Genomic DNA, 19,500 nt, shown 5'->3' on the forward strand with positions numbered 1-19,500 from the left:
GTACTAAACCAAATAACGTCTGGCTGGGTCAAAGTTCGAAGTTCACTAAACTTTTGATAGAGCAATTAATACCACACGTTCTATGATTTGTGATAAATGTGTTAGTTGTTAAAAAAAAGTTTCATCTGGTTGAAAAATGTATGCAATTTTATTTCATCTAGTACCACTGTGCAAAGTGAAACGTGTATGGGGTACCTGTAAAAAGTTACTGAACATTTGTGTGTAAATAGGGTAGTCATAGATGCTATCCGTTATCTCTGCAATGAGCAGCTTGACCCCCAATTTGTTCCAATTCACTTAAGGGTGAGGGGTTATAGTATTTATATTCGTGGTGTGTATGTCGACTGGTACGCTGCAGGTAGGAGTTTTAGCCACGTTACTATGGTCGTGTAAGGAATTTGATTTGGTGGTATACACCCTTAATTTTTGATGCGGTTTGTCAAATATTAATATTGGAAATGGGATATTTGAAACTATTACAAGAGTATATAGCAGATATTTGGACCTCGACCTCTATCTAACCTGTTCAAAACCACCTGTTTATATACAAACCTGGACCTTTTCAAAACAACCATCCCGCCTAAATACAAATATGGTTCCTTATTCTTTTATAACATACTTTGCATTATATTAAGTTAACTGTGGTCGGACGTTAACATTTGTGGTCAGATAAAACAAAATGCTTCTAGGTTGTGACGTCATGTGAAAAAGAACCAATCAGAAGACATAACCTACTCACTTGCTTAAGTCATAAATGTTCCACTTCATTATTACAATTACCTTAGTTTGACACCCAATAGTCGGTGTGTTTTTTGTGCTAAGTGTCGTTAAATATTATTCATTCATTAATTTTCGTAGATGTTCATAAGGTCTCACTTCAGCTGTTGTTTGGTTTGTTTTTGCTTTTATTTATAGTAAACCTTTTCCTAACAGACACAGAGACCCGAACATGTCATAATATAACAAATTAAAGTAGAGCTATGTATTTACGTATACATATCGTCTATAACGAGTTAATATATAATGCATATACCTGATATACGTAACATACAGTTTGAAAATAAAATATAAACACGTACCAATACCCCCCCCCCCCCCCCCCCCCCAAAAAAAAAAAAAAACCCACACAAAAAACAACAACAAAACAAACAACAACCAAACAAACAAAAAAAACAAAACAAAAAAAACAACCAACAACACAAAAAACCCAACATCGATCAACTTTAATTTCAAGAGATTTTTGCATTTATTCAGTAACATAAAAAGTAATTTTAATAAATAAATGACATTATTAAGTCACAGCAGCTACAGTTATAAGTATCAAACATGTATATAAAATTAAACAAATGATGGACGCTATAATAATTAAAACTCACCCCAAGGTCAAACAAAAAAAAAGAAGAAAAAAAGAAGAAAAAAGAAAACATGTACCAATAAAAAAGCCAACAACGATCAACATTTTCGCGTTTATTCAATAATATAAAACGTAATTTTAACACATAAATGGCATTATTAGTTCACTACAGCTACAAAAATCTTTGCAACAACAAATAAGTCATAATTTTGCACAAAAAACAAAACAAAAAACACCCCAAAAAATAACCTAACATAAAAAACCCCCACCTCATCAACATCTCCTCGTATAAAAACAAATCCATATGCCCACAGTACTATACCTTTTTGATATATATATATATATATATATATATACATATATACACACACACATAATGAGTGAAAGGTTAGGTTCTGACTTACCTACATAATACATACATCTAGGATCTAGGTAAACAACCTTGGGAACAAGCTTTATAAATAGCTATTTTAAAATGATACCCCTCTACGGCAATATACCTATTTTGCGACTGTATCTTATAAAATTTACTGTAATTAACAACCCAGGGGTGTACATATGCTCAATCATCAGTTGGTATAATATCAACAAATAACGTAATAATATATTCTAACAAAAAACCAACCAACAACAACATACATGACTTCCACCTAACAAACAAACTTAATAAAAGAACAAAGTTTATATATATATATATAATCTATAATCGATAAATAAAGACTAGGCACACTAAACACACCATATATGAATAATTATAAAACATGTTAATTTCACATACGACTAGGAAAAGGTGAAATAATTTATAGGTGGCTTATATTGTGAAGCACAATATTAAACGTTTTCTGAAATAATTTTCATTTCTGTAATCAAAGTGATGAAAAGGGTTTTAAAAAATATCCAATATTATCACACACACACACACGCACGTGCGCGCACGCACGCACAGCGTATAAATATACTGACATACTTTGAAAACGCAAGTTGGTTTTAATGCGACACTGAAAAAAATATCTAATGTTTATCTATGAACGTATTACTATAACATGCTAAGATGTATTAAAGCATATCAATGTGGGTTTCCGAGTTTATAACGAGGATCTTTAATGCAATTATCAGAAAACGTGAAAACTCAAAAGTTGGTGTAAAACTGAAAGTGTGTGCTATTTCTATCGACGTCTCAATGAGTCACCAGCCCTTCTGCATCCGATTATACTTGATCGTGATTAATTGACGTTCAAGTGTATATTACATCTTACTATAACATTGTTTGAATATGAAATGTCTCGTGGAAATATTTAATAGACCACCACACATCGTTTCCATTTGTTTAGGGTAATTTTTCTAGAATATCGGTCATTCCGAAGATATCTGGATGTTTTGCTTAACAAGTCATACCACCTCAAAAAGGTTAGAATATTACAATATACATAATAATAAAGCTAAAAATCGAAATATATATTGAATTTAATGTTTATAACATAATCATATATATATACATTAGGTTATGTCTTAGTCAATAATAACACGAAAAACATCGTTATTTCTGCACTATACGAAATTGTTGCTTATCCATTTCAAAACCCATACCGCAAGGTTATACGATGCAGTATTAATATAAAGCGTTCAAGAATAGACTGGTGGTCGGCTTAAGAATTAGACGTTTCAGATAACTTATTAAATAAGAAAAAGTGAAATATCGTCCAACTTAGCAGTTTCAGAATGATAAGTTTTACGTGATCCTTATAATATGGTCATTTCTTTGTTGTTTCACTCATGATAACTATACGACAACCACCTAATTAGCATAATGGTAAATAAAACTTCAAAGCAGGTTTTTAACTGCCATATTGGTAGCCATATGCACTTTTTAAAGTATCATTTAGTATATGTTGTTTTATGTTCTGTCCATAGAACTGTTTCTAATAGCTATTATTGAATCTGTTGACTACCAAAAAACGACAAGAGTCAAAAGCACATGGATAATGTAAGTCTCATACATTTTTACTTGTAATGTTACAAGTCATAGTGCGTGTTGTGTACTTGCTTGTAGCAGGTGAAGCACAGGTTTGGCCCTCGTCTCCAAGTATATAGTCCTTTGATTGTAACATCTACAAAAGCGAGATACTGGAGTATAATACACATATATACACATCACAAAACTACTCCTCAAATTAAAAAAAAAAAATCACATAGTGATATGTAAATTCAAAAATAAATCTTGATTATCACAGTATTTGACTGACTGTGTGCTTGTTTAAAACAAATGCATTACTGTCTAAAGTTAATTTCTGGCTTGATGCTTCCTATCTTAATGGAAAGTTTGAGTTGTTTTTTCTTCTTTTTATTGATGTTATTGTTTAATCGTTCTTTAATTTTTATTATTTTTATATTTTGTTTTACAATTCAAAAGCTAGTCAAAATGTAATGTAGCTGAGAACTATGGTCGGTCGTGCCCACCATCTTGTATTTTCCTGGATGAATTACATAATTGTTTCTTCGGGCGTATCCCTACCAACAATGTTTTTATATTATATTAAAAATTCTTCCTAAGTTAAAATGACCGCACTCTACGTTCAAGGACAGAGATCACCATATTGAATAGTTCATAGGGTTGCAGTGTTAATTAGGGAAATATCAAAACACTAGAAAACTAACCGTATAAGCAAGAACGATTATGGACTGTATAGTAAGTAAATATGGGGTGTCAATCAAACATCGTTTTTGTTTTTTTATTGTTTGGTTTTGTTTTGTTTTGTTTTGTTTTGTCTTGTCTTGTCTTGTTTTTGTTTTGTTGTTTTTTTGTTTTGTCTTGTCTTGTCTTGTTTTTGTTTTGTTGTTGTTTTTATGAACAGTAAATGTTAAGTAGCTTCTCAGTAGTTTAATATATTTTGACATTAAATGTGTACCATGCATCATAGTAAGAATATGCTACCTATCAACGTGAAATTACTATCTGTTGACACAGTGCGTGAACATTTTCAATGCTCTGTTTCAAATCACTTTTTAGCCATGCAGTTAACTTCAAAACTATATGATTTCGTAAAACAATGAATATGCCAAGTAATCAACATACTGTTTGTGACTTTCTGTCACTTAGAAAAATTCCATTTACAGCAATACCAAAAGGTCGATAAAAGAAAATCAAATGAATCAAGACATTTTGACCTTGATCTCCAAAACCTCATGTGTTCACACAAAAACATCAGTGAATCTTCTTTAGTTAACCAAGGGGTAGGAGATAGCAGTGGTAAAGCACTCACCTGATGTGATCGATCCCTGTTGGTGGACCCATTGGACTATTACTGGTTCTAACCAGTGCAACACGACTGGTATATCAAAAGCCGTGGTATGTGCTATCCTATCTGTGCGATGGTGCACATAATAGATCCTTTGCTATCAATGGAAAAATTATTAATAAATCAGTGTGCTCTAATTGTGTCGTTAAACAAACAAAACTTTAAAAATATTCTTTAGTCAAGAATACCGCCTAAATATGAGTCGGAAATTGCTATTTTCATTGTGAAATATGCTTAAATATATCGCTGAGATTACAAAACGGAACTCTGTCTTACTTTTGGAATAAATATAAGACACTGCGTAACTGTAGTTCCACCAATGATGAGGATACAATTGATGCCATACGCGATGTTAATGTCATCTTCTAGTATTTCTGAGAACAGTAACGCTACAGCAGCTAGTACAATCACATTGTAGATGCACATTCCAATTGCTTTGGAATCGTTCAGTACTGGAGTGTTCACCTATAGGTACAGACAAAATATATGCAATGTAAGACAGTAGTAAATAATAAAACACACTGATATTATTGTCCATTGTCACGCAGCGCTGAGATATCTTCGTGGAACGGGACTCAAGGCCTTGTTCCACGAAACGATCTTATCTCTACAATAGTCGCAAATACCCAGACCTTGTTTGTTAAGGTGCGCAAGTGCGTTCGCGCTCGTACAACACACATAATTTCAATCAAACGAGTGTGAAAAATGCATGTTACACTTAACAAACAACACGTAAAATAATTTTGTATATTGATTGCCACTATTTACAAAACCGTATGTAGCTAATAAAAAGACCCGCTTAATAACACAAGACATTAAAAATGTGACGAGAAAGTAGCTTCCATACAACCTTTTAACCCGTAGCCTGCTGCAGACGTGTATACATGTTCTAGGTCAAGTACTATGACATCACATGGAACCGTCGTCATAACGTCACTATGGTTTGACTGTTTTATTTTTTTGACATATGAAAACGTAAATGGATAATAGGTGCATAAAATCATCAAAGATATAGACAACTGACAGCTGAGAATCGGTGTTTGACCTAATGACCCAAACCCAATATATGTAGCTATCTAACACTAAGGTCATGCAGCAGACAATTGAGGTCAGTTTGTTACATGGGGGGTGGGGGTGGACAACCCAAATTGGGGAGGAGCATGTATGTATGTATGTGTGTATACTTTTATAAAATTTAATAGTTAAAAAAGAGGTTTAATTGGGGCGTGACTCTGTGCCCACCCCCACCCCCGGTTCGTTAAATATTTTGATAGTGATACGATGAGCAACATATGATCTTGCTCTTTGACCGGGTGATCTCCAAAAGCTAGATCGTTATGAATCAGTCTAATATAAGAAAGAAAGAAAGAAATGTTTTATTTAACGACGCACTCAACACATTTTATTTACGGTTATATGGCGTCAGACATATGGTTAAGGACCACACAGATTTTGAGAGGAAACCCGCTGTCGCCACTACATGAGCTACTCTTCCGATTGGCAGCAAGGGATCTTTTATTTGCGCTTCCCACAGGCAGGATAGCACAAACCATGGCCTTTGTTGAACCAGTTATGGATCACTGGTCGGTGCAAGTGGTTTACACCTACCCATTGAGCCTTGCGGAGCACTCACTCAGGGTTTGGAGTCGGTATCTGGATTAAAAATCCCATGCCTCGACTGGGATCCGAACCCAGTACCTACCAGCCTGTAGACCGATGGCCTGCCACAACGCCACCGAGGCCGGTCAGTCTAATATAAAGTCATAAACTAGACGTTTATTGTTAGTTTGTTAAATGGTCTGTTGGAAATACATGTACATTGTCGATTTATCTCCTTTTACTTTGACATTGACCTTTGATCTTGTAACCCCGAAAGAAAGCAAATTATAAGTTTTTTGTTAGAAATGCCCAACAATTGCCTCTTTTGTCTGTGACCTTGACCTTTGACCTGATAATCTATAACCTACAAAGTAATATGTGTATTAGTTAGTTTGTGTAGTTTGAAGTTCATAAGTTAGAAGTTTAAGACCAATTTCTTAAACGGTTCCATAAGAAATACATTGACAATTGATTCTTTCTATTCACTGTGACCCTGACATTTGACATGGTGACCCCAAAAGCAAAATATAGATTAGTGATGCATAGTAGAAGTTTTAGGTCAGTTTGTTTAACGATTTCTGTCAGACGTTTTGTGAGAAATGCCCAACAGTTGCATCTCTTTTGTTAGAAATGCCCAACAATTGCCTTTTTCTGTGACCTTGACCTTTGACATGATAATCTATGACCTACAAAGTAACATGTGCATTAGTTAGTTTGCCTAGTTTGAAGTTCATAAGTTAGACGTTTGAAGAAATTTCTTAAATGATTTAGTATGTAATCCAATAGAAACTACTGTTTTCATTATTAACTATGTACATGACCTTTGACCTCAGGACCTTAATATTAATCATATGCATTCTTGTTGTATAAGGGTCTGTTTAACAGAGGATTATAATAACACTATTCAATGATTTTACTTCAATTTCAATAAATTATAAACATTAAATTAATTTAAAGGACATTTAATATTCTTAAAGTGTGTGTAATTTGAAGAATAATTAACAAAAAATGTAGCAATAGTAACACTTTTAAAACTGTAGTTAATGCCGAAAATCATGATGAAACAAAACTGATAGTACTGATCATTTCATGCCATTTTTTTGATCAAATAAAGGTGTTTTCTGGGGAGAAAATCCATTAAAATCATAAATATAGTTAATAAATAAAGATAGTCTTATATGACAAGAACGTAATTAATTTAAAAAAAAAAAATTATTAAGTAGTATCAAAGAACAAATCTTTTGAACTTTGTACTTGTTGCCATGATAACATAAATAGAATAATCTATTTTAAAATAATGTAGTAAAGTAGCCAGTCCATTATAGAATATGTGTGTATATTTTCATTTCAATATGCCAAAAATTAATAGAGATATCATAAAAAAATGTATGATAGGTCAAATTCCGGAACTTTTTAAAAAACAATGCAGCCTGATAAGGGATATATGAATGGCACTTATCTTTGCTATACAAATCAGTAAACACTGCTTTAATAGACATCTTCGAAGACGTACCAATCCGATCAAAACTCCTTTGCCTATTTAATTTATTATTAATTAGAAAGTCCACTTTTCTAAGGTAATAGATCACGTCTGATAAGGCTAACTCATTTATACTATATAATTATTAAAAAAGGAGAGAAAAACCCCCCAAAATTGACAAATGAACTCATTATGGAAATCATCGAAGTCGGTCAAATTGTCTCGATTAGTTCATAAATGTTGGCCTACAAAGGTTACTTGAGGTCCGGAAAAAATGGCAAGTGTGTAACTTTCTACAAAGACAATTCAAAAGTAGACGGAATAATAAAAAGAGGGAAAAATAATAATAGGTATTTAGGAATATGCCTAGTCTTGTTTACCAAAAAAGAAAAGAATTATATTATATTTCTTTTATCTTTAAAACAAAAATCAAATAAAACTCGATTTAAATATTTGTATTTCAGCCAGAGATTAATGAATGTATATCTGTTGTTTATACATGTATATATGTACAAAATATAGTAACAGTAAACATAGCCGACTATTAAATTTTTGTTTGTTTCAATACGTTTGTTAGAAAGTCACAGACCATATGGCTACAACATGATTTGCATCATAGTACTCTGTGGCATATTGACCAATCAAAGCTAAAGGGCCTACATCGTCACGTGACAAGATGGTGGTCAAGAAATTTTCTCTCGCGAATTTACACAGGTAAACCACTAACAAGTCTGTCCAATGAGTACCATTTCGCAAACAGTAGCACAAACAAACTTTGTAGATATTACAAAATCGCCAGACTACGGTAATCCCAATTTACATCTGCTATGTCCTTCAAGTGAGTTGCAACAGACCCATTACCAACCAGGTCCGCCATTGTCATGTCTGCCATTAACACCCAAACAACAACAACAAATGTATTCTCCACTCCCGCAAACCAGTGTTAATGTACAGCCATGTGGTACTACTGCAAGCCCACCCTTGTGGGCACAGACTTTATGTGATCAGATATTTAGACTAACCATGACCGTCAGTGATATCCATAAGAGAACCGAAAAGCTAGAAAGCATCGAGAACAAAATGGGTACCATCGAAAACACGTTGACTCAGTTAAACACTAGTGTCAAATCGGCCCATGATCGAATTAACAAGGTAGAGAACAGCTGTCAATTCATCAGCAATACCCACGATTCCATGAATATTGAAATGAACCACCTAAAAAGAACGGTAGATGATCCGTCTAAAAACATGCAATTTTCAGATATTCATTACTTATCTAAGAGCCTGAGTGACATACACATGGACATGATCAAACCCACAATGACATACTTTATTTACAACACAGAGCTGTGAGGTTTAACCTGCTGTTCTACGGTGTTCCAGATGGTAGACAAGGTGAGGATACGGAAGCAGCTTTATCCACTTTCCTCGAAAAAGAGATTGTCATTACAGACGCCCCTGTCCAAGTCACACACAGACTAGGCCCATTCCATGAGTCCCAGAATAAACCACGAACAATAGTCGCCCACTTCGCCCAACTCAAGGATAAAGACAGGATCTTAAAGGCTGCAAGGAAGCTGGCTGGGAAACCATGGAATCAGTGAGCAATACCCCCAGAAAATCTCTGAGAGAAGGAAACAACTGTACCCAATCTACAAACAAGCAAGGAGAAACAATAGGAGAGTGTTCCTTAAAGTTGACCGGCTTTTCATCGATGGGGAAGAAATATTCCCAGAGAAAGTATACTCCAGACTACCAACCAAGTACCCACCCCAACACCTGTTGAAAGAAATACATTGCCATCAAGAAAAAGAAACCTCCAAGACTCTCCCACCCAAACTGCTACTCCAGTTCCCACCAGCAACAGATTCAGTGGTATGCCAGTAGATGAAGCAACTGGCACCTAGGACAGGCCAGGAGGGATATATACTGTAAATAAACTTGGTGCTCACCCCACTTGTTCTGTCCCCAGTATACAGGTAAACACCCATCCCATCAGTTTCCATGTCAACAAAGAACTTCCTGTACAGACTGATAATCCTAGTGCTCATCCAACTTTATCTATTCCAAATATATCAGAAAGCACCCACCCCATATGTTGCCATAGTGACAGAGAACTTTCTGTACAGAAGGATATTCAATACCCTGTTCCTAATATGCCAGGAAATACGTGTTATGTTAACACACAACTTCCTATTCAGATTGATATTGAATGTTCTTTTCCTAATATGCCAGAAAATACATACCCCTCTGTTATCATGTTGACAAAGAACTTCCTGAACAAAATGGTTGTCAATGTTGTAACCCTAATAAACCAGAAAACACTTACCCCAACTGCTATTATATTGACACAAAACTGCCTTTACAAGATGATAGCCTATATCCTATTCCTAATATTAGTGGCAATATTTACCCATACTATACTGCAGACACACAACTCCCTGTACAGAATGATAGTCAATGTTCTATTTCTAATATACTAGAAAATGCTTACCCCTTATATCACCATGTTGACATAGAACAGTCTGTACATCATGAAAGTCAATATATAAATAATGTATGTAATTCCCCAAACAGTGTACACATTGCTACATCTAATAGGACAGGACTGACCAGCACAGAACTGTTTGTTAACAATGATAGTCAACCTACTACTAACAATGTACATGTATGTAACTTACAAAACATAGTACATGTTAATACTTACCCAGGCAATGTGGATAATCCACACACCAATGTATATAAATGTGATAGTACTATTCATAGGTGTGATTATTCTGATTCAGAATTAACTGAACCTAGAAATATTCAAGATGCCAATGACACATGTAAATATCATAATAGTGTACATACCGATACTGTTCCCAGCTTTTACCACTCAAATCCACAAACTAATGTACACATATAATTATATCAACCCAAAACATGATTATGCTGATCCTGATTTAACTGTACCTAGTGATATAAAAGATGTCAATTGTACATATAGTAAAATAAATATAATACTGAAAATGCAGATGCTACCCCAAGGTGTGTCCATACAAATACTGACAACAGGTTTGAAGCCAACACTTTAGATATTGATGATATGACTAATACTGCTTTGAACAGTGACTGCATTAAGTTGCGAATACTCAGTTTGAAAGTCTGTGGTTTGAGAAGTAAACTAATTATACCTGATTTCTTATTATTAATATCAAAATATGATATACTATGTTTTTTAGAAAGCAAAACAGATCAAACTGACTGCATGTCAAATCTTATTCCAGGATATACAATTTATTTCAGTAACAGAAAAGGTATAAGGCCCTCTGGTGGCATTGTTATTAGTGTTAAAAATGAAGTGGTTAATATTGTTAAAATTAATGAAACAAACCACTAACAGTATATGTCCTGGTTTAGTATCACAGGCACTCAGGCTAAGAACGATAGTAATTGTCTAAAGGTTGGTGTTGTATATATTCCACCTACTGGTTCACCATATTACAAAGATGACACTTTTAATATTATTGAAAATGAAATATTTGACAATGTGCAATCAGGAAAACCACTGCTCCTGCTTGGTGATTTTAATGCCAGAACTAGATGTTCTCCCAATTACACTACAGTTGATGATAGTATTTATATTGATGATACTGATATGGATAATTTTCTGAATGACATATCAAAACTTGATAACCTTAATATCCCTAGAGACAGGGCAAGCCAGGACCAAGGAAAAGTAAATCAGCATGGTGTGAAACTACTAGATTTATGCAAGTTACATAACATTTATATTCTCAATGGCAGATGTGGAAATTGTAACAATATAGGTAAAGTTACCAGTAAAGACTGCAGTTTAATTGATTATGCTATATAGGTACTTACCATGTTTTTAAAACCGTTACTGATTTTGAAATATGTGATGTTGACCCATTTCTGTCAGATATACATTGTGCACTGGTACTTACATATACTTGCAGATGTAACACTGACAATAACCCAGACAATTCGGCTGACAACAGAGAAAAAGTGCGTAAATGGGTCCCTAGTAAACGTGAGGAATTTACTAATAATATAGACAACAATATAATTGAAAAAATCTATCTAGCGCTTGGCGACGCATCTGTTGATACAAAAACGCGTATCAAGCAGCCGATATGTTAAAAAATCTATTTTTAGACACAGCAGTCTCGACATTCGGTCACATGCGCGTGTACACAAATAGCCAGAGTAAAAGGTCACGGAACAACAGGTGGTTCGGAGCAAGATGCAAATATTTACGAACTAAGTATCACGTAACTAAAACTTTATACGCAAAACATAAAACTGCAGATAATAAAATGAGGTTAATAAATGCTAGTAAATCTTATTAGAAATCTATATTTAAAGCATATTCACAAAATAAATTTAAGACAGAAAAGAAAATGAGACAATTACGTTCAGATGACCCAAAAGATTTTTACAAAATATTTAAGTATAAAGAACAGTGCAACCTGGACAAAAACGCCCCTTCTATAGATTTTTGTGTGTGGATTATTTCAGTGATTTACATATAGGGCGAACCCAATGATGATAACCAATTTCATTTTGATATGGACCAGGTACTAAACGAAGTAAACAATGATTGTCATTTTATTAACGTGAAATTCAGTGAAGATGAAATAATGAAAGCTATAAAACGATTAAAAAACGATAAAGCAGTAGGTGTAGACAAAATAGCCAACAAATATATTAAATCAACCGCCACCTTGATCATGCCAGTCTATGTTAAACTTTTTAATACTATATTTGATCACGGCGTTCTACCTGAGGAATGGCTTACAGGTATTATTATACCAATTTTTAAAAATAAAGGGAACAGACTAGTACCCGAAAATTATCGACCAATTACACTACTCTGCTGTTGTTCTAAGCTATTCACAACTTTACTTAATAACCAGATAAACTTAGTTATTGAGGAAAACAATGTCATTAGTTAGGCACAGACTGCATTTCGTAAAGGCTATATTCACCTACAGACCACATATTCACATTACATAACTTGATCGATTTCTTGATTTTCAGAAAGCTTTCTCTATGGTACCAAGAACTCAACTTTGGCATAAGCTGTTACAAAATAACATAACCGGTAAATTTTTCAGAATTATCTACCAAATGTATCAAGGTCTAAAATCATTAATTTCCGTAAATAATCAGCAATCAGCTTTATTGCCTTGCAACAACGGTATCCGCCAAGGCGAAAATTTATCCTCTTCTGTTCTCCTTGTATCTCAACGATTTAGAAGATTATTTATCCAACCAGGGATGCGAAGGAATCCGATTAAAACAGATAATCAAGAAAACCCAGTAGATTGCTATGCACATCCTTTGTTACATGCAGATGATACAGCCTTATTAGCAAAAAGTGCAGCTGACCTACAATATACTTTAAATACGTTTTACCAGTATTGCATTGATTGGAAACTTCAAATTAATAGTAACAAAACAAAAAGACTGATTTTTAACGGAACTGCTAAAGACTATAAACATATTTTTAAGATTGGAAACACTATTTTAGAAAATGTTAAAGAATACAAATATTTAGGAATTACTTTTAAGTTTTAGTAAATTAAATAACTTCCGAACTACCAAGAGCAAACTTAGTCAACAGGCTACCAAGGCTATGTACTTTGTACTAGCGAAATCAAAGGAATACCATCTATCAACTGAATGCAAACTTAAAATGTTCGACTCAATGGTTCTGCCAATCTTATTATATGGCTGCGAAATTTGGGGGCACGAGAAAAATGATATATTTAACTCTGTACAAATCAACTTTTTTAGACATATTTTACCTGTTAAGAAATCAACACGTTTTATGTTATACGGAGAGCTAGGACGAATGCCAGTTGAATTACTCATACATAGAAGAACGATATGCTACTGGGCACGGCTTTTATCAGGAAAAGAATCAAAACTCTCTTTGTTATTATACAAAGCTATGTTAAACGATCATCTTACTAACGGAATCAACTATAATTGGATCACCGCTATCAAAAACATTTTGGATAACTTAGGAATGAGCAATGTATGGATATCTCAATCGTTCATATCAGTAAACTGTCTCTTGCAACAAATCAAACAAAGGCAACACGATCAATATTTACAAATATGGAGAAATAATTTATCACAATCATCGAGAGGGAAAGGTTACGAGCTATATAAAGAAAACTTATTTCTTGAAAATTATTTTAGTATACTTCCTGAAAAGCTATGGTCAGTTACCATAAAATTTTGAACCTCTAACCATTATTTACCCGTTGAAACTGGTCGTTGGAATAACACACCTATAGATGAGAAACTTTGTACACTATATGCAACATCAATGATATTGGCGATGAGTTTCATTATCTTTTTGTTTGTAATTTTTGTCATGACTTAAGGGTCCAGTATATACATTCATATTACTATAAACGACCAAGTACTTATATATTTAAAGAATTAATGAACAGTAAGCGAATCGGAATATTAAAGAAATTGGCTTATTTTGTAAAAGTAATTATTGGTAACTTTAAATGTCCCTAACCAAACAAAACAAAAATATATAACTATTATTACGATGACATGTTTGCTTATAAGTACTTGGCCACACATGATGTATATCCAGATTATATTTATATGAACACCAACTTGTGGTTTGTGTTCGATGTTCATAAATATGTACATGTATCTAATGCATTTAGAGTTTTTGTTATACATATTGTTCTTATAGAATTCTATTTATTGGTCTTTGTATATGTTCATTATCAACCATCTTGTCACGTGAATGTTACAAATTGTATATGTATATATTCCTCCTATGTCGTTGTGCAACGGCCCAAGTGTAAATAAATTCTTGTCTTGTCTTGTCAGATTATGTTTACTTTTGGAACTCTGGCTGCACGCTCACGCTGATCTACTTAACAACTTGTTATTCATTTATGATGGTGTCTAAAATGATGGTGTTTTTTAGTTTATGTATTTTATGGAATCCCACGTTTGGAATAAAATCCTTTTTAATGAAAGATTTTGTCGGAGTTTGTATATTTTTTATCAACAACATTAGGACCATTCTAGATCAATAACGTAAGGCCAAACAAAATAAATTTCTGGTCTCTGGTCAGTGATATTGACCCTCGCATGTCAACTTTTTAATTTTATTTTCCGAAGTATGACGTCAATTTCTGAAGGGGCTTTTTTTTTTGCCTACCGCTGACTTGACATAGATTTCAAAGCCGTTTGTAACAGGTAGTGGTAGGTAAAATGACGTGTTCAAAATTCTGCGGGAAGAAGACTGGTTGCATAATTGTTGAATTAAAAATGTCACGTGAATGTCAATGCCCAAACCAACACTATCAGTTGAACTAATTGTAGGCCTACGTTTAACGAGTTATTTAAAAAAAATAAAAAATTAATATGATGGATCTAATTTAGTTGGTAGTGCACATCTGAGATGGTTGGGTCGTAGTTCTAATTGATACAACCTCTACAGCACCAGTGGGTTTTTCCCATCTTAACTATCCTAATCATGTTCATTGTACATAATAACGAAATTCAAGTTGATTCCTACACGATTAGCTGCACGTCCATCAAACCATCTTAACACTGAAAAGGTATCTATAATTGTGTGCATCAAATTATCTGAATAGTACATATTGTAATTAAAAAATCAAATTGTCTGCATCAGAGTATGTCATAAAGAGGGCTAGTTCCATAAACATATTTCTATAGCACTGCTCCTGATTTTTTTGAATAACTCCATTCCTGAAAGGGAAAAGTCTGACTACACTAATGAACCAAAGAACATAAAATTAGAAGAAAACAGCAGTATACTGGGGGTTTTTTGGTTCACTTTTGCAACATATGTTTTTACATTTACATGTACCTATTAATTCATAAATTACTAATGCTTGGTTTTCACTCATCTTAGCATTTTGATGAGTGCTATTTTTCACTCGCCTAAACGTTTTTAGGTATACGATTTTTCACAAGTCATGGTTTTTCAAAAGCTAAGGACTGAATATCTATCACGGGGCTCGTGAGGGACTCGCACGGACATCGTAAGATACTCGTACGATGATCTTGGAAATCGTACGGGTGCCATACGATTTGAGGGGCCCGAAATTCAGTCCGAAAATCGTACGGTATCCGTACAAATGTTGCGTGGGCTGTACTGGACCCGTACAGTGCCGGTGCGATGCTGTATACAACGTGTCTACGGGTTTACGGCCAATAAACATCTACGACACATCGCGCTAAAAGCTTCCGATGCGCCCTATGGTGAGGAAAGAATGCCATGGCGCCCTCAGGATAGCCAAGGCAGCCTTGCGGCCGACGTGTCATTTTGCAAATTTCCCCTGAAATTTGGGCCCGTACGAGCGCGGTATCCCGAATCGGTGATATGTGACTGTAGCATTATACATATTTTTTAATTCTATCACACAGAAAATAATCGTTAGAGGGGCACCTACGACTACCGTACGATTGTTTTGATGAACGGTTGTTATACATGAAACAGGGGTATATTTTGTTGTATGAAGCCTAATTTGTTTTGTTTTTTGCATTATTACATTTAAAGGCGCTCAATCACGGATTTAGTGTACCTTATTTCTCTAAATATGGATTATACATGGAAATTACATTCATTTGGAATACCAAACCTAGTAAAAATGTAACAGTTCCTATTCCAAGTCAGCTGTTATGGTATATTTTGCATATTAATGAATTAAGGTGGAAAATGAAGGCGTTTGTGATCTAGATGTTTAGAGTTTTTTGCGTACGACTAACAATACATTTACCTATAGATGCAAAGGCCTAACTAGTCGGAATTGTCGACGTTTAACATGCTTCTGTTAATAAAATAAATTAATGTATCAGCTTATTATCATTCACTACATGTTTTTATTAATTTTTATTAACTTATTTTCATTTTTTTTTTTTCTATTTACCCTACGTCGCAGAGGATGGTCGAGCGTTCTCGTTACACAAGCTTGATAAATTGTTTTGACATTGCGGTTATTCGGAGGTTGCCCATCACATGACTACAAAAATCATACGTTGCACCTCTTCACTCCAAATAGCCGTTGTTTTTTCCTGAATTATGGACCGTTGACATAATTCAATTATTTTTTACAAAATATCAGTAATAAGTGGGTTATGTTAGTTATGTAGATGGTTAAATAAAGTACTTTCAGCAACAAATCAAATGTATATATTTTCAGATAATACTTTGTTAGGTCATTAATTAGGTCAACCATCCGTGACGGAGCGCCTTTAATTCCTATTCAGTATTCTTTTTCTTTACATATTCATGAACACAAAATGAAACCCTGACAACACATCCCATGTATAATCCATAATCAAAAAAGGAATAGTTGTAATTATTTCAGTGTAAAACAAATTTCTGTATATTTTCAATATTCTTTCTGCTGCAAATACATGAAGCTATTTTCATGACATAAGCTTCACTCTTAAGTGTGTTTCAAAATAATTTTCCTTTTTATTTTTCTATCGACATATATAGCGACGTTTGACCTATATTTAAGAAACGATTGTAAAACATTTTTTAAGAAAACGTTACTGTATTTTGTAAAAATAAAAAGAAGAAAAAAAAAAGTAAAAGAAAAATGTAGGCGTATTTAATATAAACATGGTTGAAAACTACTAGGCCTATCTTAAGATAAGGAAACCCAGTTACACAGCTTTACAATTAGATGAAATGAAAGTTCTGCCAGTTTGTACCTTTCTGGTGGTGAAAGTCAAGAAGGCCCCGAACAAGAGGAGGATCAGTTGAATACCGAGGAGAACCACGTTGAAGTGCCTGAAATACTCAGACGTGCAGCTCCATATTACTGGGATCTCGAATACATCATTGACTTCATCGTACACTTTCTGGGGGAAAATATTGTTTACAATGAATACAACAATAACCTGAATTTGCTGATATAATATAATTTGTACTGTGTTATTGTACGTATGTAAAACACTAGAAAGGGTAAATATGCAGTCTAGGGAAACTAATGTCCACTATTTACACATTATAATACTGGATAATTTTAAATATATAAACTGTACATGTGCATCTCCAAGATACCATAACTAAATACATGTCTTTATTTTTCATCAATAAATCAACCATCTGAAGGTTCAAGCACGTCTGTCTTGGGTACATCATTAGGATATCATCATGGATTTGTCCGGTGTATAGTAAGGCTAGAGATTGACAATTTTAATTGGAAAACAAAATAACAAAGATATTAATAACACTCTTAAAATCAAATCCAAAACAATAATTTATTTACATCAGGCCTAAACATATAACAAATTAGTTGAAAACATATTGGGAAGACCTAATTAAATAAATAAAATAAAAAATAAAATAATAAAATATAATAATAACCCAAGGAAGCAGCAGTAAGGTTATAGAAAGGATTAATGGGTACTACTAGTAGTAATCCTGGCCCCATATATGCAAATGAGGTCACGTGACCTGTCTTCTGATTGCCTGACGTCTAAGCATGGGTTCTGACATCACTGGTACGCCGAACCTGAAGCACTGAGTCAAGGAAACAGGTCTATACAGGTTCAGGACTGTAGACAAAGCCAATCAGAAGTCTGCCAGAGATGATAGGCACTAAGTAAAACCACGTGAACATTCCCAAAGTCTAAAATGTATTTTATGTGACAGTCGAACAACCCTCCCTCTGAACTTCCGATTATACAACTCTCTCAGTGATAGCAAGGAAACATCTATCAGTGTCGATTTGAATCCATTTGATTTCGGATAGTGCAGAGAACTAGTCGTGTTGTCTAAGTTCCATGATTCAGCACAGTTTCAGTAATATTTAGAATTGAAGTGAGGTCCATAATGACTTATTACTTTCTCTTGAATACCTTTCTTAGTAAACGGGGCTTTTTTTATTCTGGTTGATTGCTTGCCTAGTGCACAGTTTCAACGGGGTCAGATTTCTTGGAACTCTGGCTGTACGCACATGATTGTCTACTTGACAACTAGATAACTGACGCATTTATGAGAATGTCTAAAATTATGTGTGGTTTTTTTTAGATTATCTTTATTATGGCATCCCACGTTTTGAATAAAATCCTTTGTGATGACAGATTTTGTCGGAGTTTGTATATATGTTTTTATCAACAACACTGGGATTATTCTAGATCAACAACGTAACGTTGACTTGAAATTGATGTCACAGCCGTTCGTAACTGCATAGTAGTGGAAGGTCAAATGATATGTTACAAAATGTTGAGGAAGGGAGGAAGACTGGTTGACCAATTGTTGAATTAAAAATGCCACGTGAATGTCAATGCCCCAACCAACAATATCAATTGAACTGATTGTAGGCCTATGTTTAACGAGATATTTAAAAATAAAATAATAATATGAGGTATGTAGCTCAGTCGGTAGTGTACACCTGAGATGCTTGGGTCGTATAGTTCTAATTGAACCACTAATTGAACCAGTGGGGCTTTCCATTGTACATAATAATGAAATTCACGACAAGTTGATTCTTACACATGTTTGGCTGCACGTTCATCAAACTGAAAAGGTAACTATAATTGTGTGCAAATTATCTGAATAGTACATATTGTAATTAAGAAATCAAATTGTTTGCATCAGAGTATGTCATAATGTGGGCTAATTCCATAATTATATTTTTTATAGCACTGCTCCTAAATTTATTGAATAACTTCATTCATGAAAGGGAAAAGAAGTCAGACTACACCAAGGAACCAAAGAACATAAAATTAGAACA

General features: G+C 34.0%; 1 protein-coding gene across 2 annotated transcripts in view; it reads right to left on the bottom strand.

Moving 5' to 3' along the window:
* Positions 1-1,950: 1,950 nt before the first annotated feature.
* The window catches only part of LOC121371075 (gamma-aminobutyric acid type B receptor subunit 1-like), a 140,175-nt gene continuing 122,625 nt past the window's right edge, over positions 1,951-19,500 (bottom strand). For both annotated transcript variants that reach the window (XM_041496705.1, XM_041496707.1), the window contains exons 14-16: positions 17,471-17,620; positions 4,927-5,115; positions 1,951-3,462 (exon numbers count right to left, since the gene is read on the bottom strand). In XM_041496705.1, coding sequence (XP_041352639.1) covers positions 3,346-3,462; positions 4,927-5,115; positions 17,471-17,620 — 456 coding nt within the window. In that variant the 3' untranslated portion in view covers positions 1,951-3,345. The remainder of the gene's footprint in view (positions 3,463-4,926; positions 5,116-17,470; positions 17,621-19,500) is intronic.

This window comes from Gigantopelta aegis, chromosome 4 (genome assembly GCF_016097555.1).
Source record: "Gigantopelta aegis isolate Gae_Host chromosome 4, Gae_host_genome, whole genome shotgun sequence".
Classification (NCBI taxonomy): Eukaryota; Metazoa; Mollusca; class Gastropoda; order Neomphalida; family Peltospiridae; genus Gigantopelta; species Gigantopelta aegis.